This window comes from Prunus mume, linkage group LG2 (genome assembly GCF_029339155.1).
Source record: "Prunus mume cultivar Tortuosa linkage group LG2, ASM2933915v1, whole genome shotgun sequence".
NCBI lineage: Eukaryota > Viridiplantae > Streptophyta > Magnoliopsida > Rosales > Rosaceae > Prunus > Prunus mume.
In genome coordinates, this window is record NC_142699.1 from 20,963,872 (window position 1) to 20,981,831 (window position 17,960).

Genomic DNA, 17,960 nt, shown 5'->3' on the forward strand with positions numbered 1-17,960 from the left:
TGGTGAGATTATTGATGACAGCCATAAGGACGATGATGTTTCCACCTTGGTGGGGCATTTATCGGAGAAAAGCATGTCTTGGCAAGATTGAGGAAATTCCTTTATGGCTTTCAAAGCCTTCTTTGATGGTGGTGCTAAGATCCTCCGATCTATCGATGAGCTTCTTCCGTTCTTTTTGGGCATTCTTCATAGCTTCAAGGTATATAATTCCTCTTTTTTTTTTCTCTTTTTTTTTCACGCTACCTCTTCCAGCATCAACCAGTCTTGACACACATTCTCCTTTCTTCTTGCAGGTTGTCTTTTCTTGGCTTGGTGATCAATTATCTTGGCGCGTGTTTCTGTTCCCTTGGAGACCATAGGCTGCATGGGTCTTTAGCATGTGTAGTTTTGCTTTGACTGTAGTTTTTTTCTTTCTCTTTTGGACACTCTAGCGGCCATGTCGTTATGACTTTGTAATATAGTGTTGAATCACTGGAGCTTGTATTAATTTATGAATGCTTGAGGCATGTTGTAATCTGCATGTCTTATATATATATATATATATATATATATATATATTGCTTGGTTGGCAAAATTTGTTTTTATGAACTGCTGGAGATTCTCTGACAGGTTGGATATCCTTAAAAACAAGGTATATGGTGCCAAAATTTTGTCTGACCACTAGGCCTGAAAAACACCCTCTTGTCATACTCTAAAATGGGCAGACTAGTATATGCATGGTCTTTGTAAAATTCCCAGATGTTTTGCATGTTCCGATTGCTTATTGAAAAGGGGACAATGGTTTTGTTGTTCCAGCAGCTCAGGAATGCATGCCCCATATTATTTTGCTTAGGCATGCTGCTTGTTGACGGCCCCGGACCCCATCCAAGTGACTTTGCTTGGCATGTCTTATTGTTAAGTGGCTTGCTTTTGTAAAGAAAAGTTTGCTTGTTTATTATTTTTTTTTTAAAACATGATTTGCAAAACAGAAGAAGATAACAGCAAGGAAAGAATTCTAGAGGCTTTTTTTTCTTTCTCCAAAATACTCCATTCTAATTACAAATATCATCTTACACCTTGGCATGCCATAATGGTGGTGCATTCTACAAAAGTTGTGAAAGCATATGGTGAAAACACAAAAGGAGTTCATCTTTGAAATAAATTTGAAAAGTCAAAGACAAAAGGATAGGTGCAAAAGCAACTCAGTAGTAAGGCTTTGAGCCATTTTGCATTGATAAATACCCCCATCAAATTAAGCCCCCAAGTATGAAAGGGCCAAGGAGTGTGCATGACTTGCAATAGCATGAAAGCTTGTGGCTTAGGTTGGCATGTATTTGGCATGTGTTGTACTAGGCTGCCTTGCTTTGTAGAAATATTTAATAGAGCTACAGCTGCTGCTTTACTTTCATGCGGCTCATAACCCAATTAATCAGAGAGTGATTTGCGGCTCTTGTGAGAGGTTACGGCAGCTGTCTTTTGATAATCTTGCTGACCAAATGAAGCCCCCAAGTGGCGCTCTTCTTCTTCACTCCTTCAAGCTTCCTGCTCAGTTAGCTTAAGAAATGCTTGTTTTCTTCACTGCTTCCAGTGAGAAAATTGGTTGATGCCAATATTCTCCAAATAAACTCTATGATCTGCCACAATATTGCTGATGCAAATTTCAACAAGAGTTTCCTCATCCTTCTCGTCATAGCAGTCTAGAGCCAGGTCCGGAACCTGCGCACGAAGTCCACGGGATCATCACCATGTTTTTGGCGGGTGTTGTTGAGTTGAGTGGTAGTAACTCTTTCCAAATGCTGGAAGTATTTCTTACAGAACTTGCTTGCCAAATCCTCCCAAGAGCAAATAGAGCCTGGTGCTAATGTTGCGTACCACGTATAAGCACGATCGGTAAGGCTTTTTGAAAACTCCGGAGACAGAGATTATGATCACCAGCGTGTGGTCCCAAAGCATCAATGAAGCGGTTGACATGCTCCTTCGGGCTTCCATTCCTTCCGGCGAAAAAGACAAAACTTGGTGCTTTATAGCCATTGGGATATGGCTGCTGGAGTAGGCTTGATGGATATGGTGGTGAGGGAAATACTTCAATCCCAGCTGGCTTAGTTTCTTCTCGGCATGGCAATGACATCTTTATGAGTGACAAAAGATGGCTCCTTTTGTTCAGACCTTCCTCTGGCAGCGGCAGACTCCTCTTGGGGAGGTCTTTCGTTTTCTTCTCTTGGCTTGGAGGCTGAGCTTTTTAGCTCTTTGATTATGTCTGCCATCTCCCTCTGGGTTTTCCCCATAGCATGGATGGCTGCAATGAGGTCTGAAAGGATAAAAGCTCCCTCACTTGCATGTTCTTCTTATCTAGGAGAGACATTTTGCCTTGATTCTGAGTCATCGTAGTCCAGATCGTCTTGGGAAGCCATGGAATTGCTTCTGGTCTTCTTCTTTGGAGGCATTGGTAAAGATAATGGCCTAATCCCCAGTGAAGTCACCAATTTATGTATGAGACTTTTTCCTCCAGCAGCTGCAAATGGGTCTGCTATAAAAAGCGGTGATGAAATTATCCCTTTGCACGAGTTGAAAATTAAGCCCCAAAATACATCGAAAGGGCAGTAGAGCCTTAGGAAGTATTTTGGTTACCTTCACCAACCAAAATAATGGCAGCTTACAGATAATTTATGCATGCTTACAGATAAAATTTTAAGCTTGGCATGAGAGGCATGTGACATGGGAGCAAAAGCAACATGAGTTTAGCACTAAGAGGAAATTTAGGCTTTCTTAGAGGGAAAAAGGGAAGTGTTAAGGTGAGAAAAGAAAGATTTTGTAGGAGATTTGGCTAGGAAGAGAGAAATGAAGAACAATGCTCTTCTGGCAGCTTGACAGATACTCTGTTTGCCAGAAGAGAAGAATGGAGAAGATGATGAGCAGTGCACGAGACTGCTGGGTTTTGCAAGTTAGAGAGAAAGCTTGCTCTCCAGGCGTGGGTTGTTTTTGTTGGGTAGAAGAGGCCTCATTTTATAGGCGCTGGAAATCATCCATTCCCAAGAAACCCTAATGGTTTCTACCATTTTGGCTAAGCTTTTCCCTTCCTTTCTCTTCTCCTCCCCTGGCTTTTCCTATCTTGGTGAAATTTCCTCTGTTTATTAGCACAAAATCAGGAACTTTGGGAGCTCAAGACCCCATTTTCTCGCAGCTGTCTTAGTGTGATTTCCATTCCCACCATTTCTTTTATTACTTTCTTCTCTATTTTCCATGGCCAAGTCTGATGGGAAAAGGAGTTGGGAAATATATGCTGGTTCGAAGGGTGTTTCTGGCAGCTCGCAGACTAATATTCTTTGGTTCCTTGAATGTTTCTTGCTTGGAACTTGCTCCCCCCATGTTTGAAGGTTTTGTTTAATGAACCTGCAGATCTTCTCTACGTGGCTTCTATTTTTCCAGCAAAGGGCTGAGGCTTTTGTGGGCTTATTGTGAAGCTTTGTATGGGCCAAGGTAGTTCATTAAATAAGTGGGCTATTTTGTTAAATATTGGGCTTTTGAGTCAATAGGCTATTTGGGGCTATTTGGGTTATTTGGGCTATTTCTTTTCCTCTTGTGCTCACCCACATGTTTGGGCCTAAGAAATGGGCTTGAGTCTCGAGGCTCCCAAAGCAACCCGAGACTTTCCATTTCTCGGCCCATCAATGGGCCTCATGTTGATTTATTACCATCCATACCACAACCCACTCAAGTAAGCCCTGGGCATTCGAGTGGCTTGACTTAGACTTGTAGCATGGTTGGGTGTGTAATAATGATTTCCTGCTTGGCATGGCATGACATGTCGCTTGGCATGCTTTTTACTATGCTTGGTGAGATAATTAGCATGGATTTACAAGGCCGATATATTCTAGCATGACGAATTATTTATTTAGCATGACATGTGGATTGCAACTCGTATGTGGCGGGTTTTTGTGTATTCTGCTTTACGCCTTTCCTTGATAGAGTGTCATTTTGGGCCGATAATTTATTCGGGCCCGACCGTGGATTTTTTGGGCCTCAACACATATCAAATAAGAAAACTTGATTTTATGAGATTAGTATAAAGTATATATTGACTTAATGAGCCATCATTTTTAGCATAAATCGTATTTTGCACTAAAATCGATTTTTTATATTTTAATTTTGTGGGAATTTGATTTTCTACTATTTTTATTTGAATCCAAATAGGGGGTACTTCCTTATTTACATTGTAAACTTAAGTAAATGGAGTAATATAAAAATAAATGAAAGTAAAAGGACAAAGACATTTACTTAAATGCTGAAAATGGAAATAAGGTAATCTGTACACTTGAAGTGCACCACCACCAACTGAGCAAATGGGCAATTTGAAGCACCTCATTGTGCCTTAATAGATCCGGCACAATACATATGGGTACATATCAAAACGTAAAGTATTTGAAATAATATAATATAGAAATACACAATAGTATATTACTTTTAAAATATAAAAAAACTTGAGTGGGGGCCCGGGACCACACTGGTCCTAGTGTGGCTCCGCTGATGACCCCTGCCACGGTAGCATTTTTTACGGTATTTTGAATGGCGTTAACGGTGGTGAGTAAAGTGGAATATAAAACCACAGTCAATGGGGTTAAGTGGGTCATTTTAACTTTGGGGGGTTAAGTGAGATTTGATCGAAGTTTCAGGAGGTACTATAGTAAATAAGCCTAAAAACTAAAATTGAAATGATTATCAAAAGAGTCCTTATCCAAAAAAGGCATTAAATCTTTAATTATAAAAGGCATTAAATCTTGGGAAATGACCCTCAATGCCACCCATTTTATAATTTTTTTGTCAAAATACCACACCTCCCCAAAAATTTTAAAACTACCACCTATAAATACATTTTTATTGTCCACTTATTGCCCACATAACACTTTTCTCTGAAATTGTGTTCTCTCTCTCTCTCTCTCTGAAACCCAATTCTTCCTCTTCCTCTTTGTTTTCTTCTCTACCCAAATGAAGTCTTGCAGCAACAGTGAAAAGGAATTGGGTGAAACCCCCAGTTTTTGAAGTTTCCCAACAAGGCAAAGAAGAACATGTTTACAATTGAAAAAGTGGATTTGATAATCTCACCGGTGGGTTCATGGCCCAAACCCCAGATACATCTTAATCAAGACCCCTGACCAAACCCACATGAATGAGATTGTGAAATCTGATACAAGCAAACCAATCCTCCCCATTTTGCTCGCACAGAAATCACAAACGCTTACGCTTTGCACAGAAATGGTGGCTGGCGTGCCCATTCTATTTTTGGTCAACATGGAAGGACAAAGTAAACGAATCTTATTCATCATCAGCATCCCCTAGATGGACCTAGCAAAAAAAAAAAAAAACCTCTTTATTCCTACCCAAATCCTCTTTGTTTTCACTATAAACCACAAGAACAGCAATCGTATTGTGATTTTATTGCGGTTGTATTGTAGTCGTATTGCTTTTGTATTGTTATGGTATTGCGGTTGTACTATTTTTGTAATATGACTACAATACAGCAATACCATAGCAATACAAAAGCAATACGACTACAATACAACCGCAATAAAATCACAATACGATTCTGTTCTTGAAGACCGTAAATCCAAACTTCAAAACCCCCAAAATTGGACCAAAATGCTCAAACAATGGTCACCTAATGCCAACACATGCTGTCATATTCAGAAAAGATGGTTTTGTTTGGGTTTGTTTAGGTTGCAAAAGGGATTCGAAGAGAGATAGAAATTAGGGTTTGGATTTGGGTAGAGAAGAAAACAAAGAGGAAGAGGAAGAACTAGGTTTTGAGGGCAAAGCTGTGGGTTTTGCAGGTTGTTCTTGATCTTCTTCTTCGTGAGGAAGACGAAATTGGGGTTTGGATTTGGGTAGAGAAGAAAACAAAGAGGAAGAGGAAGAACTGGGTTTCAGAGAGAAAGAGAGAGAGAGAACTAAATTTCAGAAAAAGTGTTATGTGGGCAATAAGTGGGCAATAAAAATGTATTTATAGGTGGTAGTTTTAAAAATTTTGGGGAGGTGTGATATTTTGACAAAAAATTATAAAATGGGTGGCACTGAAGACCATTTCCCTTAAATCTTTAATTATAAAAGGTATTAAAGTTTAAAATGCGCCCTATAACGGAAAACTGGGACCTTAATATGTGTTTGTCTTTTTAGTCTCAGCCATTTTTCTTTAGGAAAAACAGAAGTGAAAGAACAAAAATGTCCCCGGCTGCAAAAACCTAACATCACGGGAGTAGTTATAACTTTATAAGGCCGTCAACCGCCCCAAGACCTCCATGCCCCTGTCTCCTTTCAAGTCTCTCAATTGACCGTTACATTATCGTACAGGGTGGGATTTCATAAGTAAACGGCAACCACGAAACGACGCCGCACGACTATTTCCTGAACCAGGTCCTCCTTTGCGCATAAGCTATTGACCTGGAGGCCACGCTCCCACTCGCGCTTGAAATCACAGTCCCATCTCCTTGGCCCTCCCCTCACCATCACCACCGCATCTAGAAAGCCGCCAGATCTCTTACCATACGCGCTGAGAAAATTACTCGGTAAATCGAAAGAGCAAAAGAAACCAAATTCGCGAATCGCTCAAAAAAGAAAAGAAATTTAAAAGAAAAAAAAATGAAGACAGGTTCGAGGGGGCGTTGAAAACGCACGCACTTCCTCTGGCTCATACGGTGTTTAAACCACCACCATTTTACAAGAGAACAAGGGAGAAGACGACGATTGAAGACCGATCGGAGAATATTTGTTGGGAACGACTCATCGTTGAGTTCGGATCAGGTCGAAGATGAGTGGATGGAATCGGTCCTCGAGACCGCGGCTGGGTCGCAATTCGAATTCGCAGCCCGAGCGTACGTCAACGGTTCGACTTGGACGAGTCCAGCCCCAGGCGCCGGGTCACCGCACTATTTTCTGCAATGATCGCGAGGCCAATCTCCCCGTCAGATTCCCGGTTCGTGATCTTTCTTCTTCTTCTTGTTAATTTTTTTTGGGTGTCTTTAGGTCCAGGTTCTCCGTTACTCATTTTCCTGTTTGGTTGGAAAACACAAATTGAAATATTGGGTTGCTGATTTTTTCCTCACTTGACATACAGGAAAATTGGAACTTCACTGACTTAGTTTGATACGTCCATTTCTTCTTTTTATGGAATTTGGTTTTCACTCATTAGGCTTTTCCTGCATAACAACAAGAAGCGGTGGGTGGGGGCTTATTTTCATGGGAAAAAAATATTGAATTAGTTGTCGTGGTTAATGATTGATGGTTTGGTATTGAAGATATTTGTTTCAATGTCAGAATGATGTTTATACTAAATGAAGCTTACTCATGGTTTAAGGAATAATGAGCAAGGGTCATGCAAAGCACAATACTATTGTTAGAGTAAATTTAAGCTGCTTCCAGCGTAGCTGTTTTTCTTAATTATTTTTTAAATCTTGCCCTCAACAATAAGGGAATAAAAAAGAAAGCAAGAAAGATTTACAGCGTGTTTCGAATTATCAATGTGGGTAGTTTTCCACTCAGTATTGTTGATTGAGGCTTCACTAGCCTTCTACTTTGTCTGCCAAATTTTTTATTATTGATTGTTCGTGAAGAAAATAGAGTGTTAGTTGCCCACTTTTCTGCTGGATAGAAGCACAAAATATTAGGATTTGGCTTTCTCATGGTTGAGAATGTTTGTAGTCAAGATTTTCTAGCGCAGTGAATGGATTCGGCAATTTGTTTTACCTGCACCGTTTACCACCAATAGGCTGTATGAGCATACTGGAGTTATAATTTATGTCTCCTTATGCACTCACCTATGTCTGTTGGAATTTTGATATCAATTACTTGTTATGATATTCATGAATTGGTAATGTTTGTACTTGTGTTGATGTGATATTGCTTACTCGTCACTTGCATCCGACTCTGCTGTTTTTGTATTCAGTTTTAATTAATATTCGTTCAATATTTCCAGGGGAATTCTATATCAACTACGAAGTACAACTTCTTTACGTTTTTGCCGAAAGGACTCTTTGAACAGGTAATTTATCTATTGGCCTCCGGGCTACTTAGATGGATATGATTATATTGGAATTTAGAAGTTATTATGTGATTTGCTATGGAAATTTCTGACTCGTATTTTAAGACAACTTCTTATTATGGTTCTTTTAGATATTTGACACTAGACTAGATGGACTAGAAGAGTCTATAGGAGATACATTCCGTGGGGGCTAAAGTTGGAAATCTCAAAATTAAGGGCAATTTTAATGAATTTGATTTTAGGTTTTAGCTTGGATGTTAAACTTTTATCTGTCAAAGATTATTTTCCTGTCCTTATTACTTTCTGTTTATCATAATGTAACTAATGATATGATGCCATAGTTAGTATCTTCTGTGTTTGTGTGAAATTTTTATATCCTGGGGAAAAGAACTTAGATAGGTAACGCTTTAGTAAGGTAGACATCACTTCCCGTGACAAGTGCAATGATTTTTTTTCTGTCTTAGGTGTTGTTAAATCAACTTGCTTGCTGATGCATTTTTAAGCTTATCATTTTGGTTTGCAATCAATTGTAGGAACATCAGATTGCTACAGGTTACATATAAGATAAAGAAATTGACTAAAGTTAGTTAATTGCTGCCAATACCTACGATTTTGTTTTGTCATGGTCCTGATAAATTCTGTGTTTACACTCACAGTTCAGGCGGGTAGCTAATCTCTACTTTCTCACTATCTCAATTTTGTCAACAACGCCAATCAGGTATATTAACTTTAATTGGTTTAGCAGACCTCTTGTTTAGCTTCATTCATGAAGAGTATGTTATTCACTAGAGTGAAAATTTTAGAACTGAATTATCATTTTACTTTTCCAAATTAACCAGAAATGACATTTGTAAAAAACTTAACAAGGTTATGTTCACAAATTGTTACTCAAACTGCCTGGAGTAGGAGCTTTGAATTCATATTTTCTTAAATTCAGATTCTTTGAATTCATAATCACACTTTTGGAATATTGCTAAACAATTGCTTTGGTGTCACTAAATATGAAGGGTTGACTACAATTGATTTACCCTAATAATTTATAATATTGTTACAATTCTACGCATGGTGTTCTCAACTATTTCTAATATTGCAGTCCTGTCCATCCTGTAACCAATGTGGTCCCTCTGAGTTTGGTGCTTTTCGTTTCTCTTGTTAAGGAAGCATTTGAGGATTGGGTGAGTAACAGTTGCTGCTTATTATATTATGCAGCCTTGATTTTCATTATAACCTCTTTTCTGTGTTTCCAAGGTCTACTCTCTCTCTCTCTCTCTCTCTCTCGCTGTGATAGCTGAGCTTTGAAGTTTTATCTATTAGTTATGCATTTAAGTACGAAAGTGAGGACAAATGCTTAATTATACTTTTTTTCTTCTTCTTAATTTATGTAAAACAGAAGCGCTTCCAGAATGATATGACGATAAATAATAATTTGGTTGATGTCTTGCAAGATCAGAAATGGGAAAGTATTCCCTGGAAAAAGTTGCAGGTTGGAGATATTGTCAGGGTGAGTGTACTGCATTCTTATGTTTCCTTTATGAAATGTATTTGATGCATCTTGTGATGATTTTGTGTTAAGCTGTAATAGGGATAGTGGTTGTCGCCTCTGTCGATGATGATAGCTGCATGTTGTAAAACGTACCCTGGGGTGGACATAAATTTTCCCACCAATTTATTACATGAGCATTTGAGCATCATCTCATGTGTGGGGTTTTTATTCGTTTCTGCTGATTGTTTCTAACAGTTTATCATATTTTTTTATTTACCCTTCTATTCTCATCATAGTTTATTATAGAAATTTTCTGGCATGTGAATTATCTGAGCATCTTTTTGGTAAAATTTTATGTTTGTATTCAGAGTTGACAACTCAATTCCATGGGAGTTTATTTTTCGGTGTCCAATGATGGGTACTATGAACAACTCAAGTCCGTGGGAGTTGAATTTCTTTGTGGGAAAGGGGTGTTTGGGGATAGAAACTACTGTGTGTTGCAGTTGTGCTGAAGCATGGTCATTTTGACCACAATTCTACAGAATAGAGATTGTTGCCATTCGAGAAGCATTGTTGTATTGATGATGTGTCTAAAGATGACCTTGAGATATAGCTGAAATTGCTGGAAGTTCTCTTTAGTTTTAAGTCGTCAATGTGATGATGTGTTTAAACATGGTCTTGTGATGGCAACGTTGGAAGTTCTTTTTAATTGTAACTCTCTCTCTCTCTCTCTCTCTCTCTCTCTCTCTCTCTCTCTCTCTCTCTCTCTCTCCCCTTGCTGTCCAAAGTTTTTGAAACATGGGATTGAGTAATGCTTAATACGGTTACGATGAACATTTTTCTAGCAATCAGCAGATAAATGATGCATATTTCCTTGGATGTTTGCATATATATTTTTTTTAAATGCTTGAAATGTTCTGCTTATTTTTTGAATGTTGTTTGCGCTAAAAAAAGAATGTTATAATTGCTTTACCCAGAAGCTGATATTTTGTATTGGTTTTTAGATTAAGAAGAACGGATTCTTCCCTGCAGATCTACTATTTCTTGCTAGTACAAACCCTGATGGTGTCTGCTACATTGAGGTCTTTGATTCTTTTATCTATTTTAGTTTTTGAACTAAATTGTATTCTTGTTATGATTAATATGTATGGATTTACCCCTTTTTTATTGAAAAAAATTATTTTGCTTTTGGTCGCAGACTGCAAATTTGGATGGGGAAACTAATTTGAAGATAAGAAAAGCATTAGAAAAGACTTGGGATTACTTGACTCCTGAGAAAGCATCTGAATTCAAAGGTTAAGTATTCTAGTTAACCCACTGGTCAGCAAGTCTTTATAAATGTAATTTGTAACCGATGGTTTAAGTATTCATGTTAAATGTGATGGGTGTGAAATTTGATTGCTGAATTGATGTGTCACTTGTTTCAATTCTAATGAACGTTCTGTTCCTAAATTGCAGGAGAAGTGCAGTGTGAACAACCTAACAATTCATTATACACATTCACTGGCAATCTCATCATTGACAAGCAAACATTACCTCTCACTCCAAACGAAATTATGTTGCGAGTATGATATGTGATTTATTTCTCATACTTCTATTTGTTTTTCTTTTGACAATTATGAATTTATTTTAGAATGTGATTTTGATAGCTTCTCATGATTTCCACCCCCTTTTTTCTGTAAATGTACTTTTGCAGCCGATAACAGTAGTCTTTTAATAAACTGTACATTCTTGCACTTGAATTTTGTATTGAACTAGTTGCCATGCAAGAACTTTTTTCTTTGTATTCTAAATATAGAATTGTGCATTATGTGAATCTCTGTATTGTTGATCCCTAATATTGTTGCATTATTTGTTTGATGTTGATTTTGATTTTGACTCTCGTATCAATTTGTGAAACTGACCTGGAAAATTCATTGGAATTGGGACTTTGCTATGTTTTTTTTTTCAGGGGTGCAGTCTCAGGAACACTGAGTACATGGTTGGGGCTGTTATATTTACAGGTCATGAAACCAAGGTATGTTATCATGAAATGCAGTAAATTAAAAGAACTTTCTTATCGCCCACTTATATGTTTTATGTGTTGTATTAGAAGCTGCTTGCATTTTCATCTTATTTTATTGGTATGTGCCCCTTGCTTTTGCATCTTCTGTCTATGAATTATAGAAATTTTACAATTTTTGGTTAAATTGCAGGTTATGATGAATGCCATGAATGTTCCTTCCAAAAGAAGTACATTAGAGAGGAAACTTGACAAACTTATACTAGCACTTTTTGCTACTCTCTTTATGATGTGTCTTATTGGAGCCATAAGCAGGTATGAGAATATGCTATTCTGTAATTTAATTATGTATTTTCCTTTGATGGTTATCCTGCCAGTCAAACTCCTATTTTAGTTTTCCACATGATGGATGTTTTTGGTATATGAAATTCTACAGTGGTGTATTCATCAACCACAAGTACTACTACTTAGGTCTCCGGGGAAAAAAGAATGAGGACTCAGCATACAGCTCATTTGACCCTGATAACCGTTTCCTGGTAACATATTCTATCTACAGTGAAACAGTTGCTGTACAGTGGGTTTTTTTTTTCTTCAGCAATTCATTTTTTACCATTTGTTTTTGCTTATATTGTTTGTTGGTGATATAGGTTATCATTCTGACGATGTTTACCCTCATTACTCTGTACTCAACTATAATCCCTATTTCACTTTACGTTTCTATTGAGGCAAGTTTCTTTGCTTAATACTGTATCTGCCTGCTAGTAGAATGTAAAATGGTATTTTTGACGGGTTCAAAAGTTTATTAGTTCTTTTTATCAATTTCAGATGATCAAATTTATTCAGTCTACCCAATATATCAATAATGACTTGCGTATGTACCATGTTGAAAGCAATACCCCTGCCTTGGCTAGGACTTCAAATTTGAATGAGGAACTTGGACAGGTAAGTTATCCCATATTTTGGCTTTCTAATTCAGGATGCAGAAGCTTTTTTTTTTCCTCCTAATATTATTCTATTTTTAAAAGTTATTATTACAGGAAAAATGTTTAAATGTCACTACTTTCATTGTCTTTATATAGTTACTGTTATTGTTATTACTATTAATTACTATCATCATCGTCATATCTGTTATTAGAATGGAGAAACATTTACAATTTTTTAGTTTCTTTGAGGAATGGTCTTGTTTGAATATCTATCAATTTTCTACTTTAAAATGCTGTTTTTCAAAGGTGACAGTCTATCTATTGGTCAGGTGGAATACATTTTTTCTGATAAAACTGGAACTCTAACAAGAAACTTGATGGAGTTCTTCAAGTGTTCAATTGGAGGAGAGGTCTATGGAACAGGTATCACTGAAATAGAAAGGGGAGTAGCACAGCGGAATGGTATAAAACTTGATGAGGTCTCTCTCTCTCTCACTCACTATTATATATGTTAATTTTATATACATATGAAATGGAAAAATCTTCCTCTGAATGAAATTATGATTATAATGTTTCTTGCAGGGGTACAAGTCAGCCAATACAGCGCATGAGAAGGGATTTAACTTTGATGATGCCAAGCTTATGCGAGGAGCTTGGAGGAATGAGCCTAATCCTGATCTTTGTAAGGTAGATTTTGTTAGTTGTTAGAAGTTTATTAAAGTATTCTTTTGTTCCGTATAATCATTGTGGCATGGAGTTACTTCCAGCATGCTCAATGTTGGGAGTTCTTATTCTCCCTTTTCTCTTGGATTATAATAGCGTTTGCATCTGTGTGTGTTTCTTTCTTTTCCATCTGGTTTGCGGTTTATAGGAGTTTATTTTTTAGAGGGAATTTCATACAGGCTTATTCTTGTGATGACTGAATTAGTTAACTCAGAGTCTCTGACATACTATGAAGGCATATCATAAATTGTTAGCTTTGACAATTGTATTGATCGTTTCTGTTCTATTGGTAGGAATTCTTCAGATGCCTTGCTATATGTCACACTGTGCTTCCTGAGGGCGAAGAGACCCCAGAAAAAATCACATATCAAGCTGCATCCCCTGATGAGTCCGCTTTGGTAATTGCTGCAAAGAACTTCGGCTTCTTCTTTTACAGGTTTGCACTTCTCAGTTCTGTCTTATTTTATGGGAATGCTATATGTCATACTTAACTTAAGATCTGGCTCTGTGAGGTTTTCCTGTCATGAAAAATGGCTTATTTTATTGTGTGAGGGGAGGTTCAGTTTGGTCTCATTACAGGCCATTTGGTAACCTTTCCATTTTTAGTTTTTAGCTTCTTTTTGTTTTTAGTTTTTCTCATTTTCAAGTTTTTTGTTTTATTCATTCTTTATTTCTCCGTCATCTCTTCCACCACCCTTCATCTCTCTTTTCCTTCATGTATTTCCTTTCTATCTCTAACAAGAAACCAACGGGCCCTACATAACACTGAATTTTGTTTCCATCTTATCTGTAAATAAAATTCCAAATGTTTGAAATGTAGCTATTCTTTTTGGTGCTAAGAATGCTGTTCTTATTCTTTTGCTGGTCCTGCTAGAAGTGTTTTGACAGAGCTGTTCTAAATTTAGGCTAGTACATCTTAATTTAAGGCTGATATGTTTCTTTTTCTATCAGACGTACTCCTACTACAATATATGTTCGTGAATCTCACATTGAGAAAGTCGGTAAAATACAAGATGTGTCTTACGAGATTCTAAATGTGCTTGAGTTTAATAGGTGGGTTATGTCCTTACATATATATGTTTACATTTTTTTTCGGCCTGGTACTTTTATATTTTCATGGTTAATTTCACTAACATTTTTTCTGTTGCATAACTAGTACGAGGAAGCGTCAGTCTGTTGTATGCCGTTATCCAGATGGCAGGCTTGTCTTGTACTGCAAGGTAATACTTTATTGAGGCTTTCTTATTGGATGAAATTACTGAGCAGTTGGCAAAGAAATTGACATTACGCCAGGAACCTGCTGTTGACAGGGTGCTGACAATGTAATATACGAGAGATTGGCTAATGGACAGGATGATCTAAAAAAGGTATCTAGGGAACACTTGGAACTATTTGGATCTTCTGGACTACGTACTCTTTGCCTGGCCTATCGAGATTTAAGCCCTGATATATATGAAAGCTGGAATGAGAAATTTATTCAGGCTAAATCCTCTCTCCGGGATCGTGAAAAGAAGTTGGATGAGGTATGCTCTGTTGAATCTTCCTTTGTATTGAAGAGGCGTCATTTTCTGGTTTTGGCTTGTTTTCATTAGCTTTATTTCTTTTGAGTTCTGTTTTCGTTATTCTTCTGTTGACACTATTTTTTTTTTCTCCTTTTTTTATTTATTATTTTTATTGAAATTGATATCAACTCATTGCAAATTAATTTTATAATCAATGAAGGTGGCTGAACTTATAGAGAAAGATCTCATTTTCATCGGATGCACTGCCATCGAAGATAAGCTTCAAGAAGGAGTTCCAAATTGTATAGAAACTCTTTCAAGAGCTGGTATTAAGATTTGGGTACTAACTGGGGACAAGATGGAAACTGCAATAAATATAGCTTATGGTAAGTCAGTATCTTATGAGAGCTGGTGCTTCCTTCACCTTCCATCTCAGCTTTGTTATTTGCTTGCTTCTCTCTCTCTCTCTCTGATGTTATTTCTTTTTCATTGTAAATTTTGTGCAGCATGCAATTTGATCAACAATGAAATGAAACAGTTCATTGTCAGTTCAGAAACTGATGTGATTAGGGAAGTTGAGAACAGGGTATGCAAAGGCTTATATCTTACACGTTTAGCTTGTATGTAGATTAGAAATCACTATCTACCATGGTATTTTCCATTTACATAGCACTTTGCTGATTTAGGGAGACCAAGTGGAAATTGCACGTGTCATTAAAGAAGAAGTCAAAAAACAGCTACGGAGGTGCCTCGAGGAAGCACAGAACTATCTTCACACTGTTACTGGACCAAAATTAGCACTCGTGATAGATGGGAAATGTTTGATGTATGCCTTAGACCCCAGTCTACGAGTGACACTACTTAACTTGAGCTTGAATTGTAACTCTGTTGTTTGCTGTCGAGTTTCCCCTTTACAGAAAGCACAGGTGAGGTTTTAATGGAATTTTAACTTCAGCATTATTTGTTTGAGCAATTAGCAGATGATGAAAATTGAACCGAATTTATAATGAACCTTTATGAATTTCTATTTTAGGATGAAAATTGAATTTATAACTTGTTTTAATTTAGGATGTAACACTATCATTATAACCGTTATTCGAAGCTGAAAACACCTAGAATAGCTTCCAGGAATTGTACCCATTGAACCAGTTACGAAGTGTGGGTTAACAAGTTTTAGTTCTTAAAATTTGATGCAGTGTAGTTCTTTCTCTGATTATGTTGCCACTGTCTTCAGGTGACGAGTATGGTAAAAAAAGGTGCACGGAAGATAACACTCAGCATTGGTGATGGTGCCAATGATGTGAGCATGATTCAAGCTGCTCATGTTGGCGTTGGAATAAGTGGGCAAGAAGGAATGCAAGCAGTGATGGCCAGTGATTTTGCTATTGCTCAGTTCCGCTTTCTTACTGATTTACTGCTTGTGCATGGACGGTGGTCATATATTAGATTATGCAAGGTTTGGATTTCTTTTAATGTACAAAAAAATTGACATCTGTTGGGTGGTTACAAGCTTGACAAATCTTATTGCTTTTTTTCAGGTTATTACATACTTCTTTTACAAGAATCTTACATTCACTTTGACTCAATTTTGGTTCACCTTTCAAACTGGATTTTCTGGTCAAAGGTTTTATGATGATTGGTTTCAATCACTGTATAATGTCATATTCACAGCCTTGCCTGTAATCATTGTTGGCCTTTTTGACAAGGTACTCTATTCTTTCGAGACAATTAATAATGCCAAATGTTACTGCATCTGTAGAATAAAGTATTATTTCGGTCATTGCGTTTTCACTGCATATTTATGCACGAGGGGTGTATATCACCACATCTTCTCTATATTCACAAACTTGTAGATGGATAACTGTTTTTGATTGTTGACTTGTGTTTTTTTTATTTATCAGGATGTCAGTGCATCCCTGTCCAAGAAGTACCCTGAACTATACAGGGAGGGAATAAGAAATGTCTTTTTCAAATGGAGGGTTGTGGCAGTATGGGCTTTCTTCTCTGTTTACCAATCTTTAGTCTTCTATTATTTTGTCACAACCTCCAGCGATAGTGGTCAAAATTCATCTGGAAAGATGTTTGGAATTTGGGATGTCAGTACAATGGCCTTTACTTGTGTAGTAGTGACTGTCAACTTGCGTCTGCTTATGATGTGTAATTCAATCACAAGGTGGCATTATATTAGTGTTGGAGGAAGCATTTCAGCATGGTTTATATTTGTCTTCGTATATTGTATTATAGATCATAAGGTGGGTGTTTTCTCCTTAGCTGATAACTTTTCGTTTATTCTCTTAAGATCTCTATCAAATTATTTGAGATATGCTAACGTATTTATTTTTGCTGCAGAAAAATCTGTATTATGTCATATATGTCTTGATGAGTACCTTCTATTTCTACCTGACACTTCTGCTAGTCCCCATTTTTGCGCTATTTGGTGACTTCGTTTACCAAGGGTAAGAAAATGAGATCTTTATTGCAGTCAGCATCTTTTCTAAAGAGGCCCAACCTAAGAAAATGAGATCTTAAAGAGCGTGAAAATATAGAAAATTAGTCTTGGCTTTGCAACTAAAGATGGCCAAACTAAGCGGCCATCTTGGTTTCTGCTCAACTGACCGACTGTTTTTAGGTGTTCTATTATTTATGAATTAATCAATGTAATTTGGATACAGGATCCAAAGATGGTTCTTCCCTTTCGACTACCAGATTATTCAGGAAATGCACTGGCATGAGCCAGAAGGTAGAAGCAGGGATGATTTACTAGAAATTGGAAACCAGCTTACGCCAGATGAGGCAAGGAGCTATGCCGTAGCTCAACTCCCACGGGAGGTATCGAAACACACTGGGTTTGCTTTCGACTCACCTGGATATGAGTCCTTTTTCGCTTCCCAGCTAGGAGTGCATGCCCCTCAAAAGGCATGGGATGTTGCTCGGAGAGCCAGCATGAAGAGGACAGTGAAAAAGAAATAAACTGAAACATGGTTATTTTTGTATAAATTTTAATTTTGAGGTTGAGGCGTAGGAAAATTTGTAAATTAGCTGTGCCATATCATTAGATCTAGTTCTTCGATATACTTTTCCTTCCACCTCTAGTATTTGTTTTGTCTTCCAGGAACTGTAGTGGTATCCAGGGTTTGTCACGGTTGTACATTTACATGATGTAAACTTAGAGAAACTCCATTCTTTTTGATAGTGCAAGCCAAATTGTTCCTCTACTTTTATTCTATAATTTATTCTTTTATCTTCTTTTAATCAATCGTGAGAAGTTCATGTTCTTCAGCACGCGCTATATCCATGTGTTGCATTGGCTTAAAACGAG

At 37.3% G+C, this 17,960-nt stretch overlaps 1 protein-coding gene and 1 long non-coding RNA gene across 2 annotated transcripts; both read left to right on the plus strand.

Moving 5' to 3' along the window:
* On the plus strand, positions 1-529 carry LOC148919816 (uncharacterized). Its single transcript, XR_016124540.1, has 2 exons — positions 1-199; positions 294-529. It is a non-coding gene; the product is annotated as an uncharacterized LOC148919816 (long non-coding RNA).
* A 5,966-nt stretch (positions 530-6,495) lies between these two features.
* ALA3 (aminophospholipid ATPase 3) lies at positions 6,496-17,856 on the plus strand. The gene is made up of 27 exons (XM_008223492.3): positions 6,496-6,943; positions 7,943-8,008; positions 8,665-8,726; positions 9,102-9,183; positions 9,399-9,509; positions 10,496-10,573; positions 10,690-10,786; positions 10,950-11,056; positions 11,443-11,508; positions 11,687-11,808; positions 11,930-12,029; positions 12,141-12,218; positions 12,319-12,435; positions 12,746-12,895; positions 12,999-13,103; positions 13,433-13,575; positions 14,091-14,192; positions 14,296-14,359; positions 14,450-14,662; positions 14,862-15,027; positions 15,148-15,227; positions 15,328-15,567; positions 15,876-16,097; positions 16,180-16,347; positions 16,543-16,893; positions 16,991-17,097; positions 17,314-17,856. Exons 1-27 carry the CDS (start codon positions 6,779-6,781, stop codon positions 17,609-17,611), a joined length of 3,660 nt encoding a protein of 1,219 aa, XP_008221714.1. The 5' UTR covers positions 6,496-6,778; the 3' UTR covers positions 17,612-17,856.
* Positions 17,857-17,960: the final 104 nt, after the last annotated feature.

Coding starts and splice junctions, on each gene's coding strand:
- ALA3 (XM_008223492.3), top strand. CDS start 6,779: ATGAGTGGATGGAATCGGTCCTCGAGACCGCGGCTGGGTCGCAATTCG. Junction 13,104..13,432: donor CTAATCCTGATCTTTGTAAG/GTAGATTTTGTT, acceptor TTCTATTGGTAG/GAATTCTTCAGATGCCTTGC. Junction 14,360..14,449: donor GGCTTGTCTTGTACTGCAAG/GTAATACTTTAT, acceptor TGCTGTTGACAG/GGTGCTGACAATGTAATATA.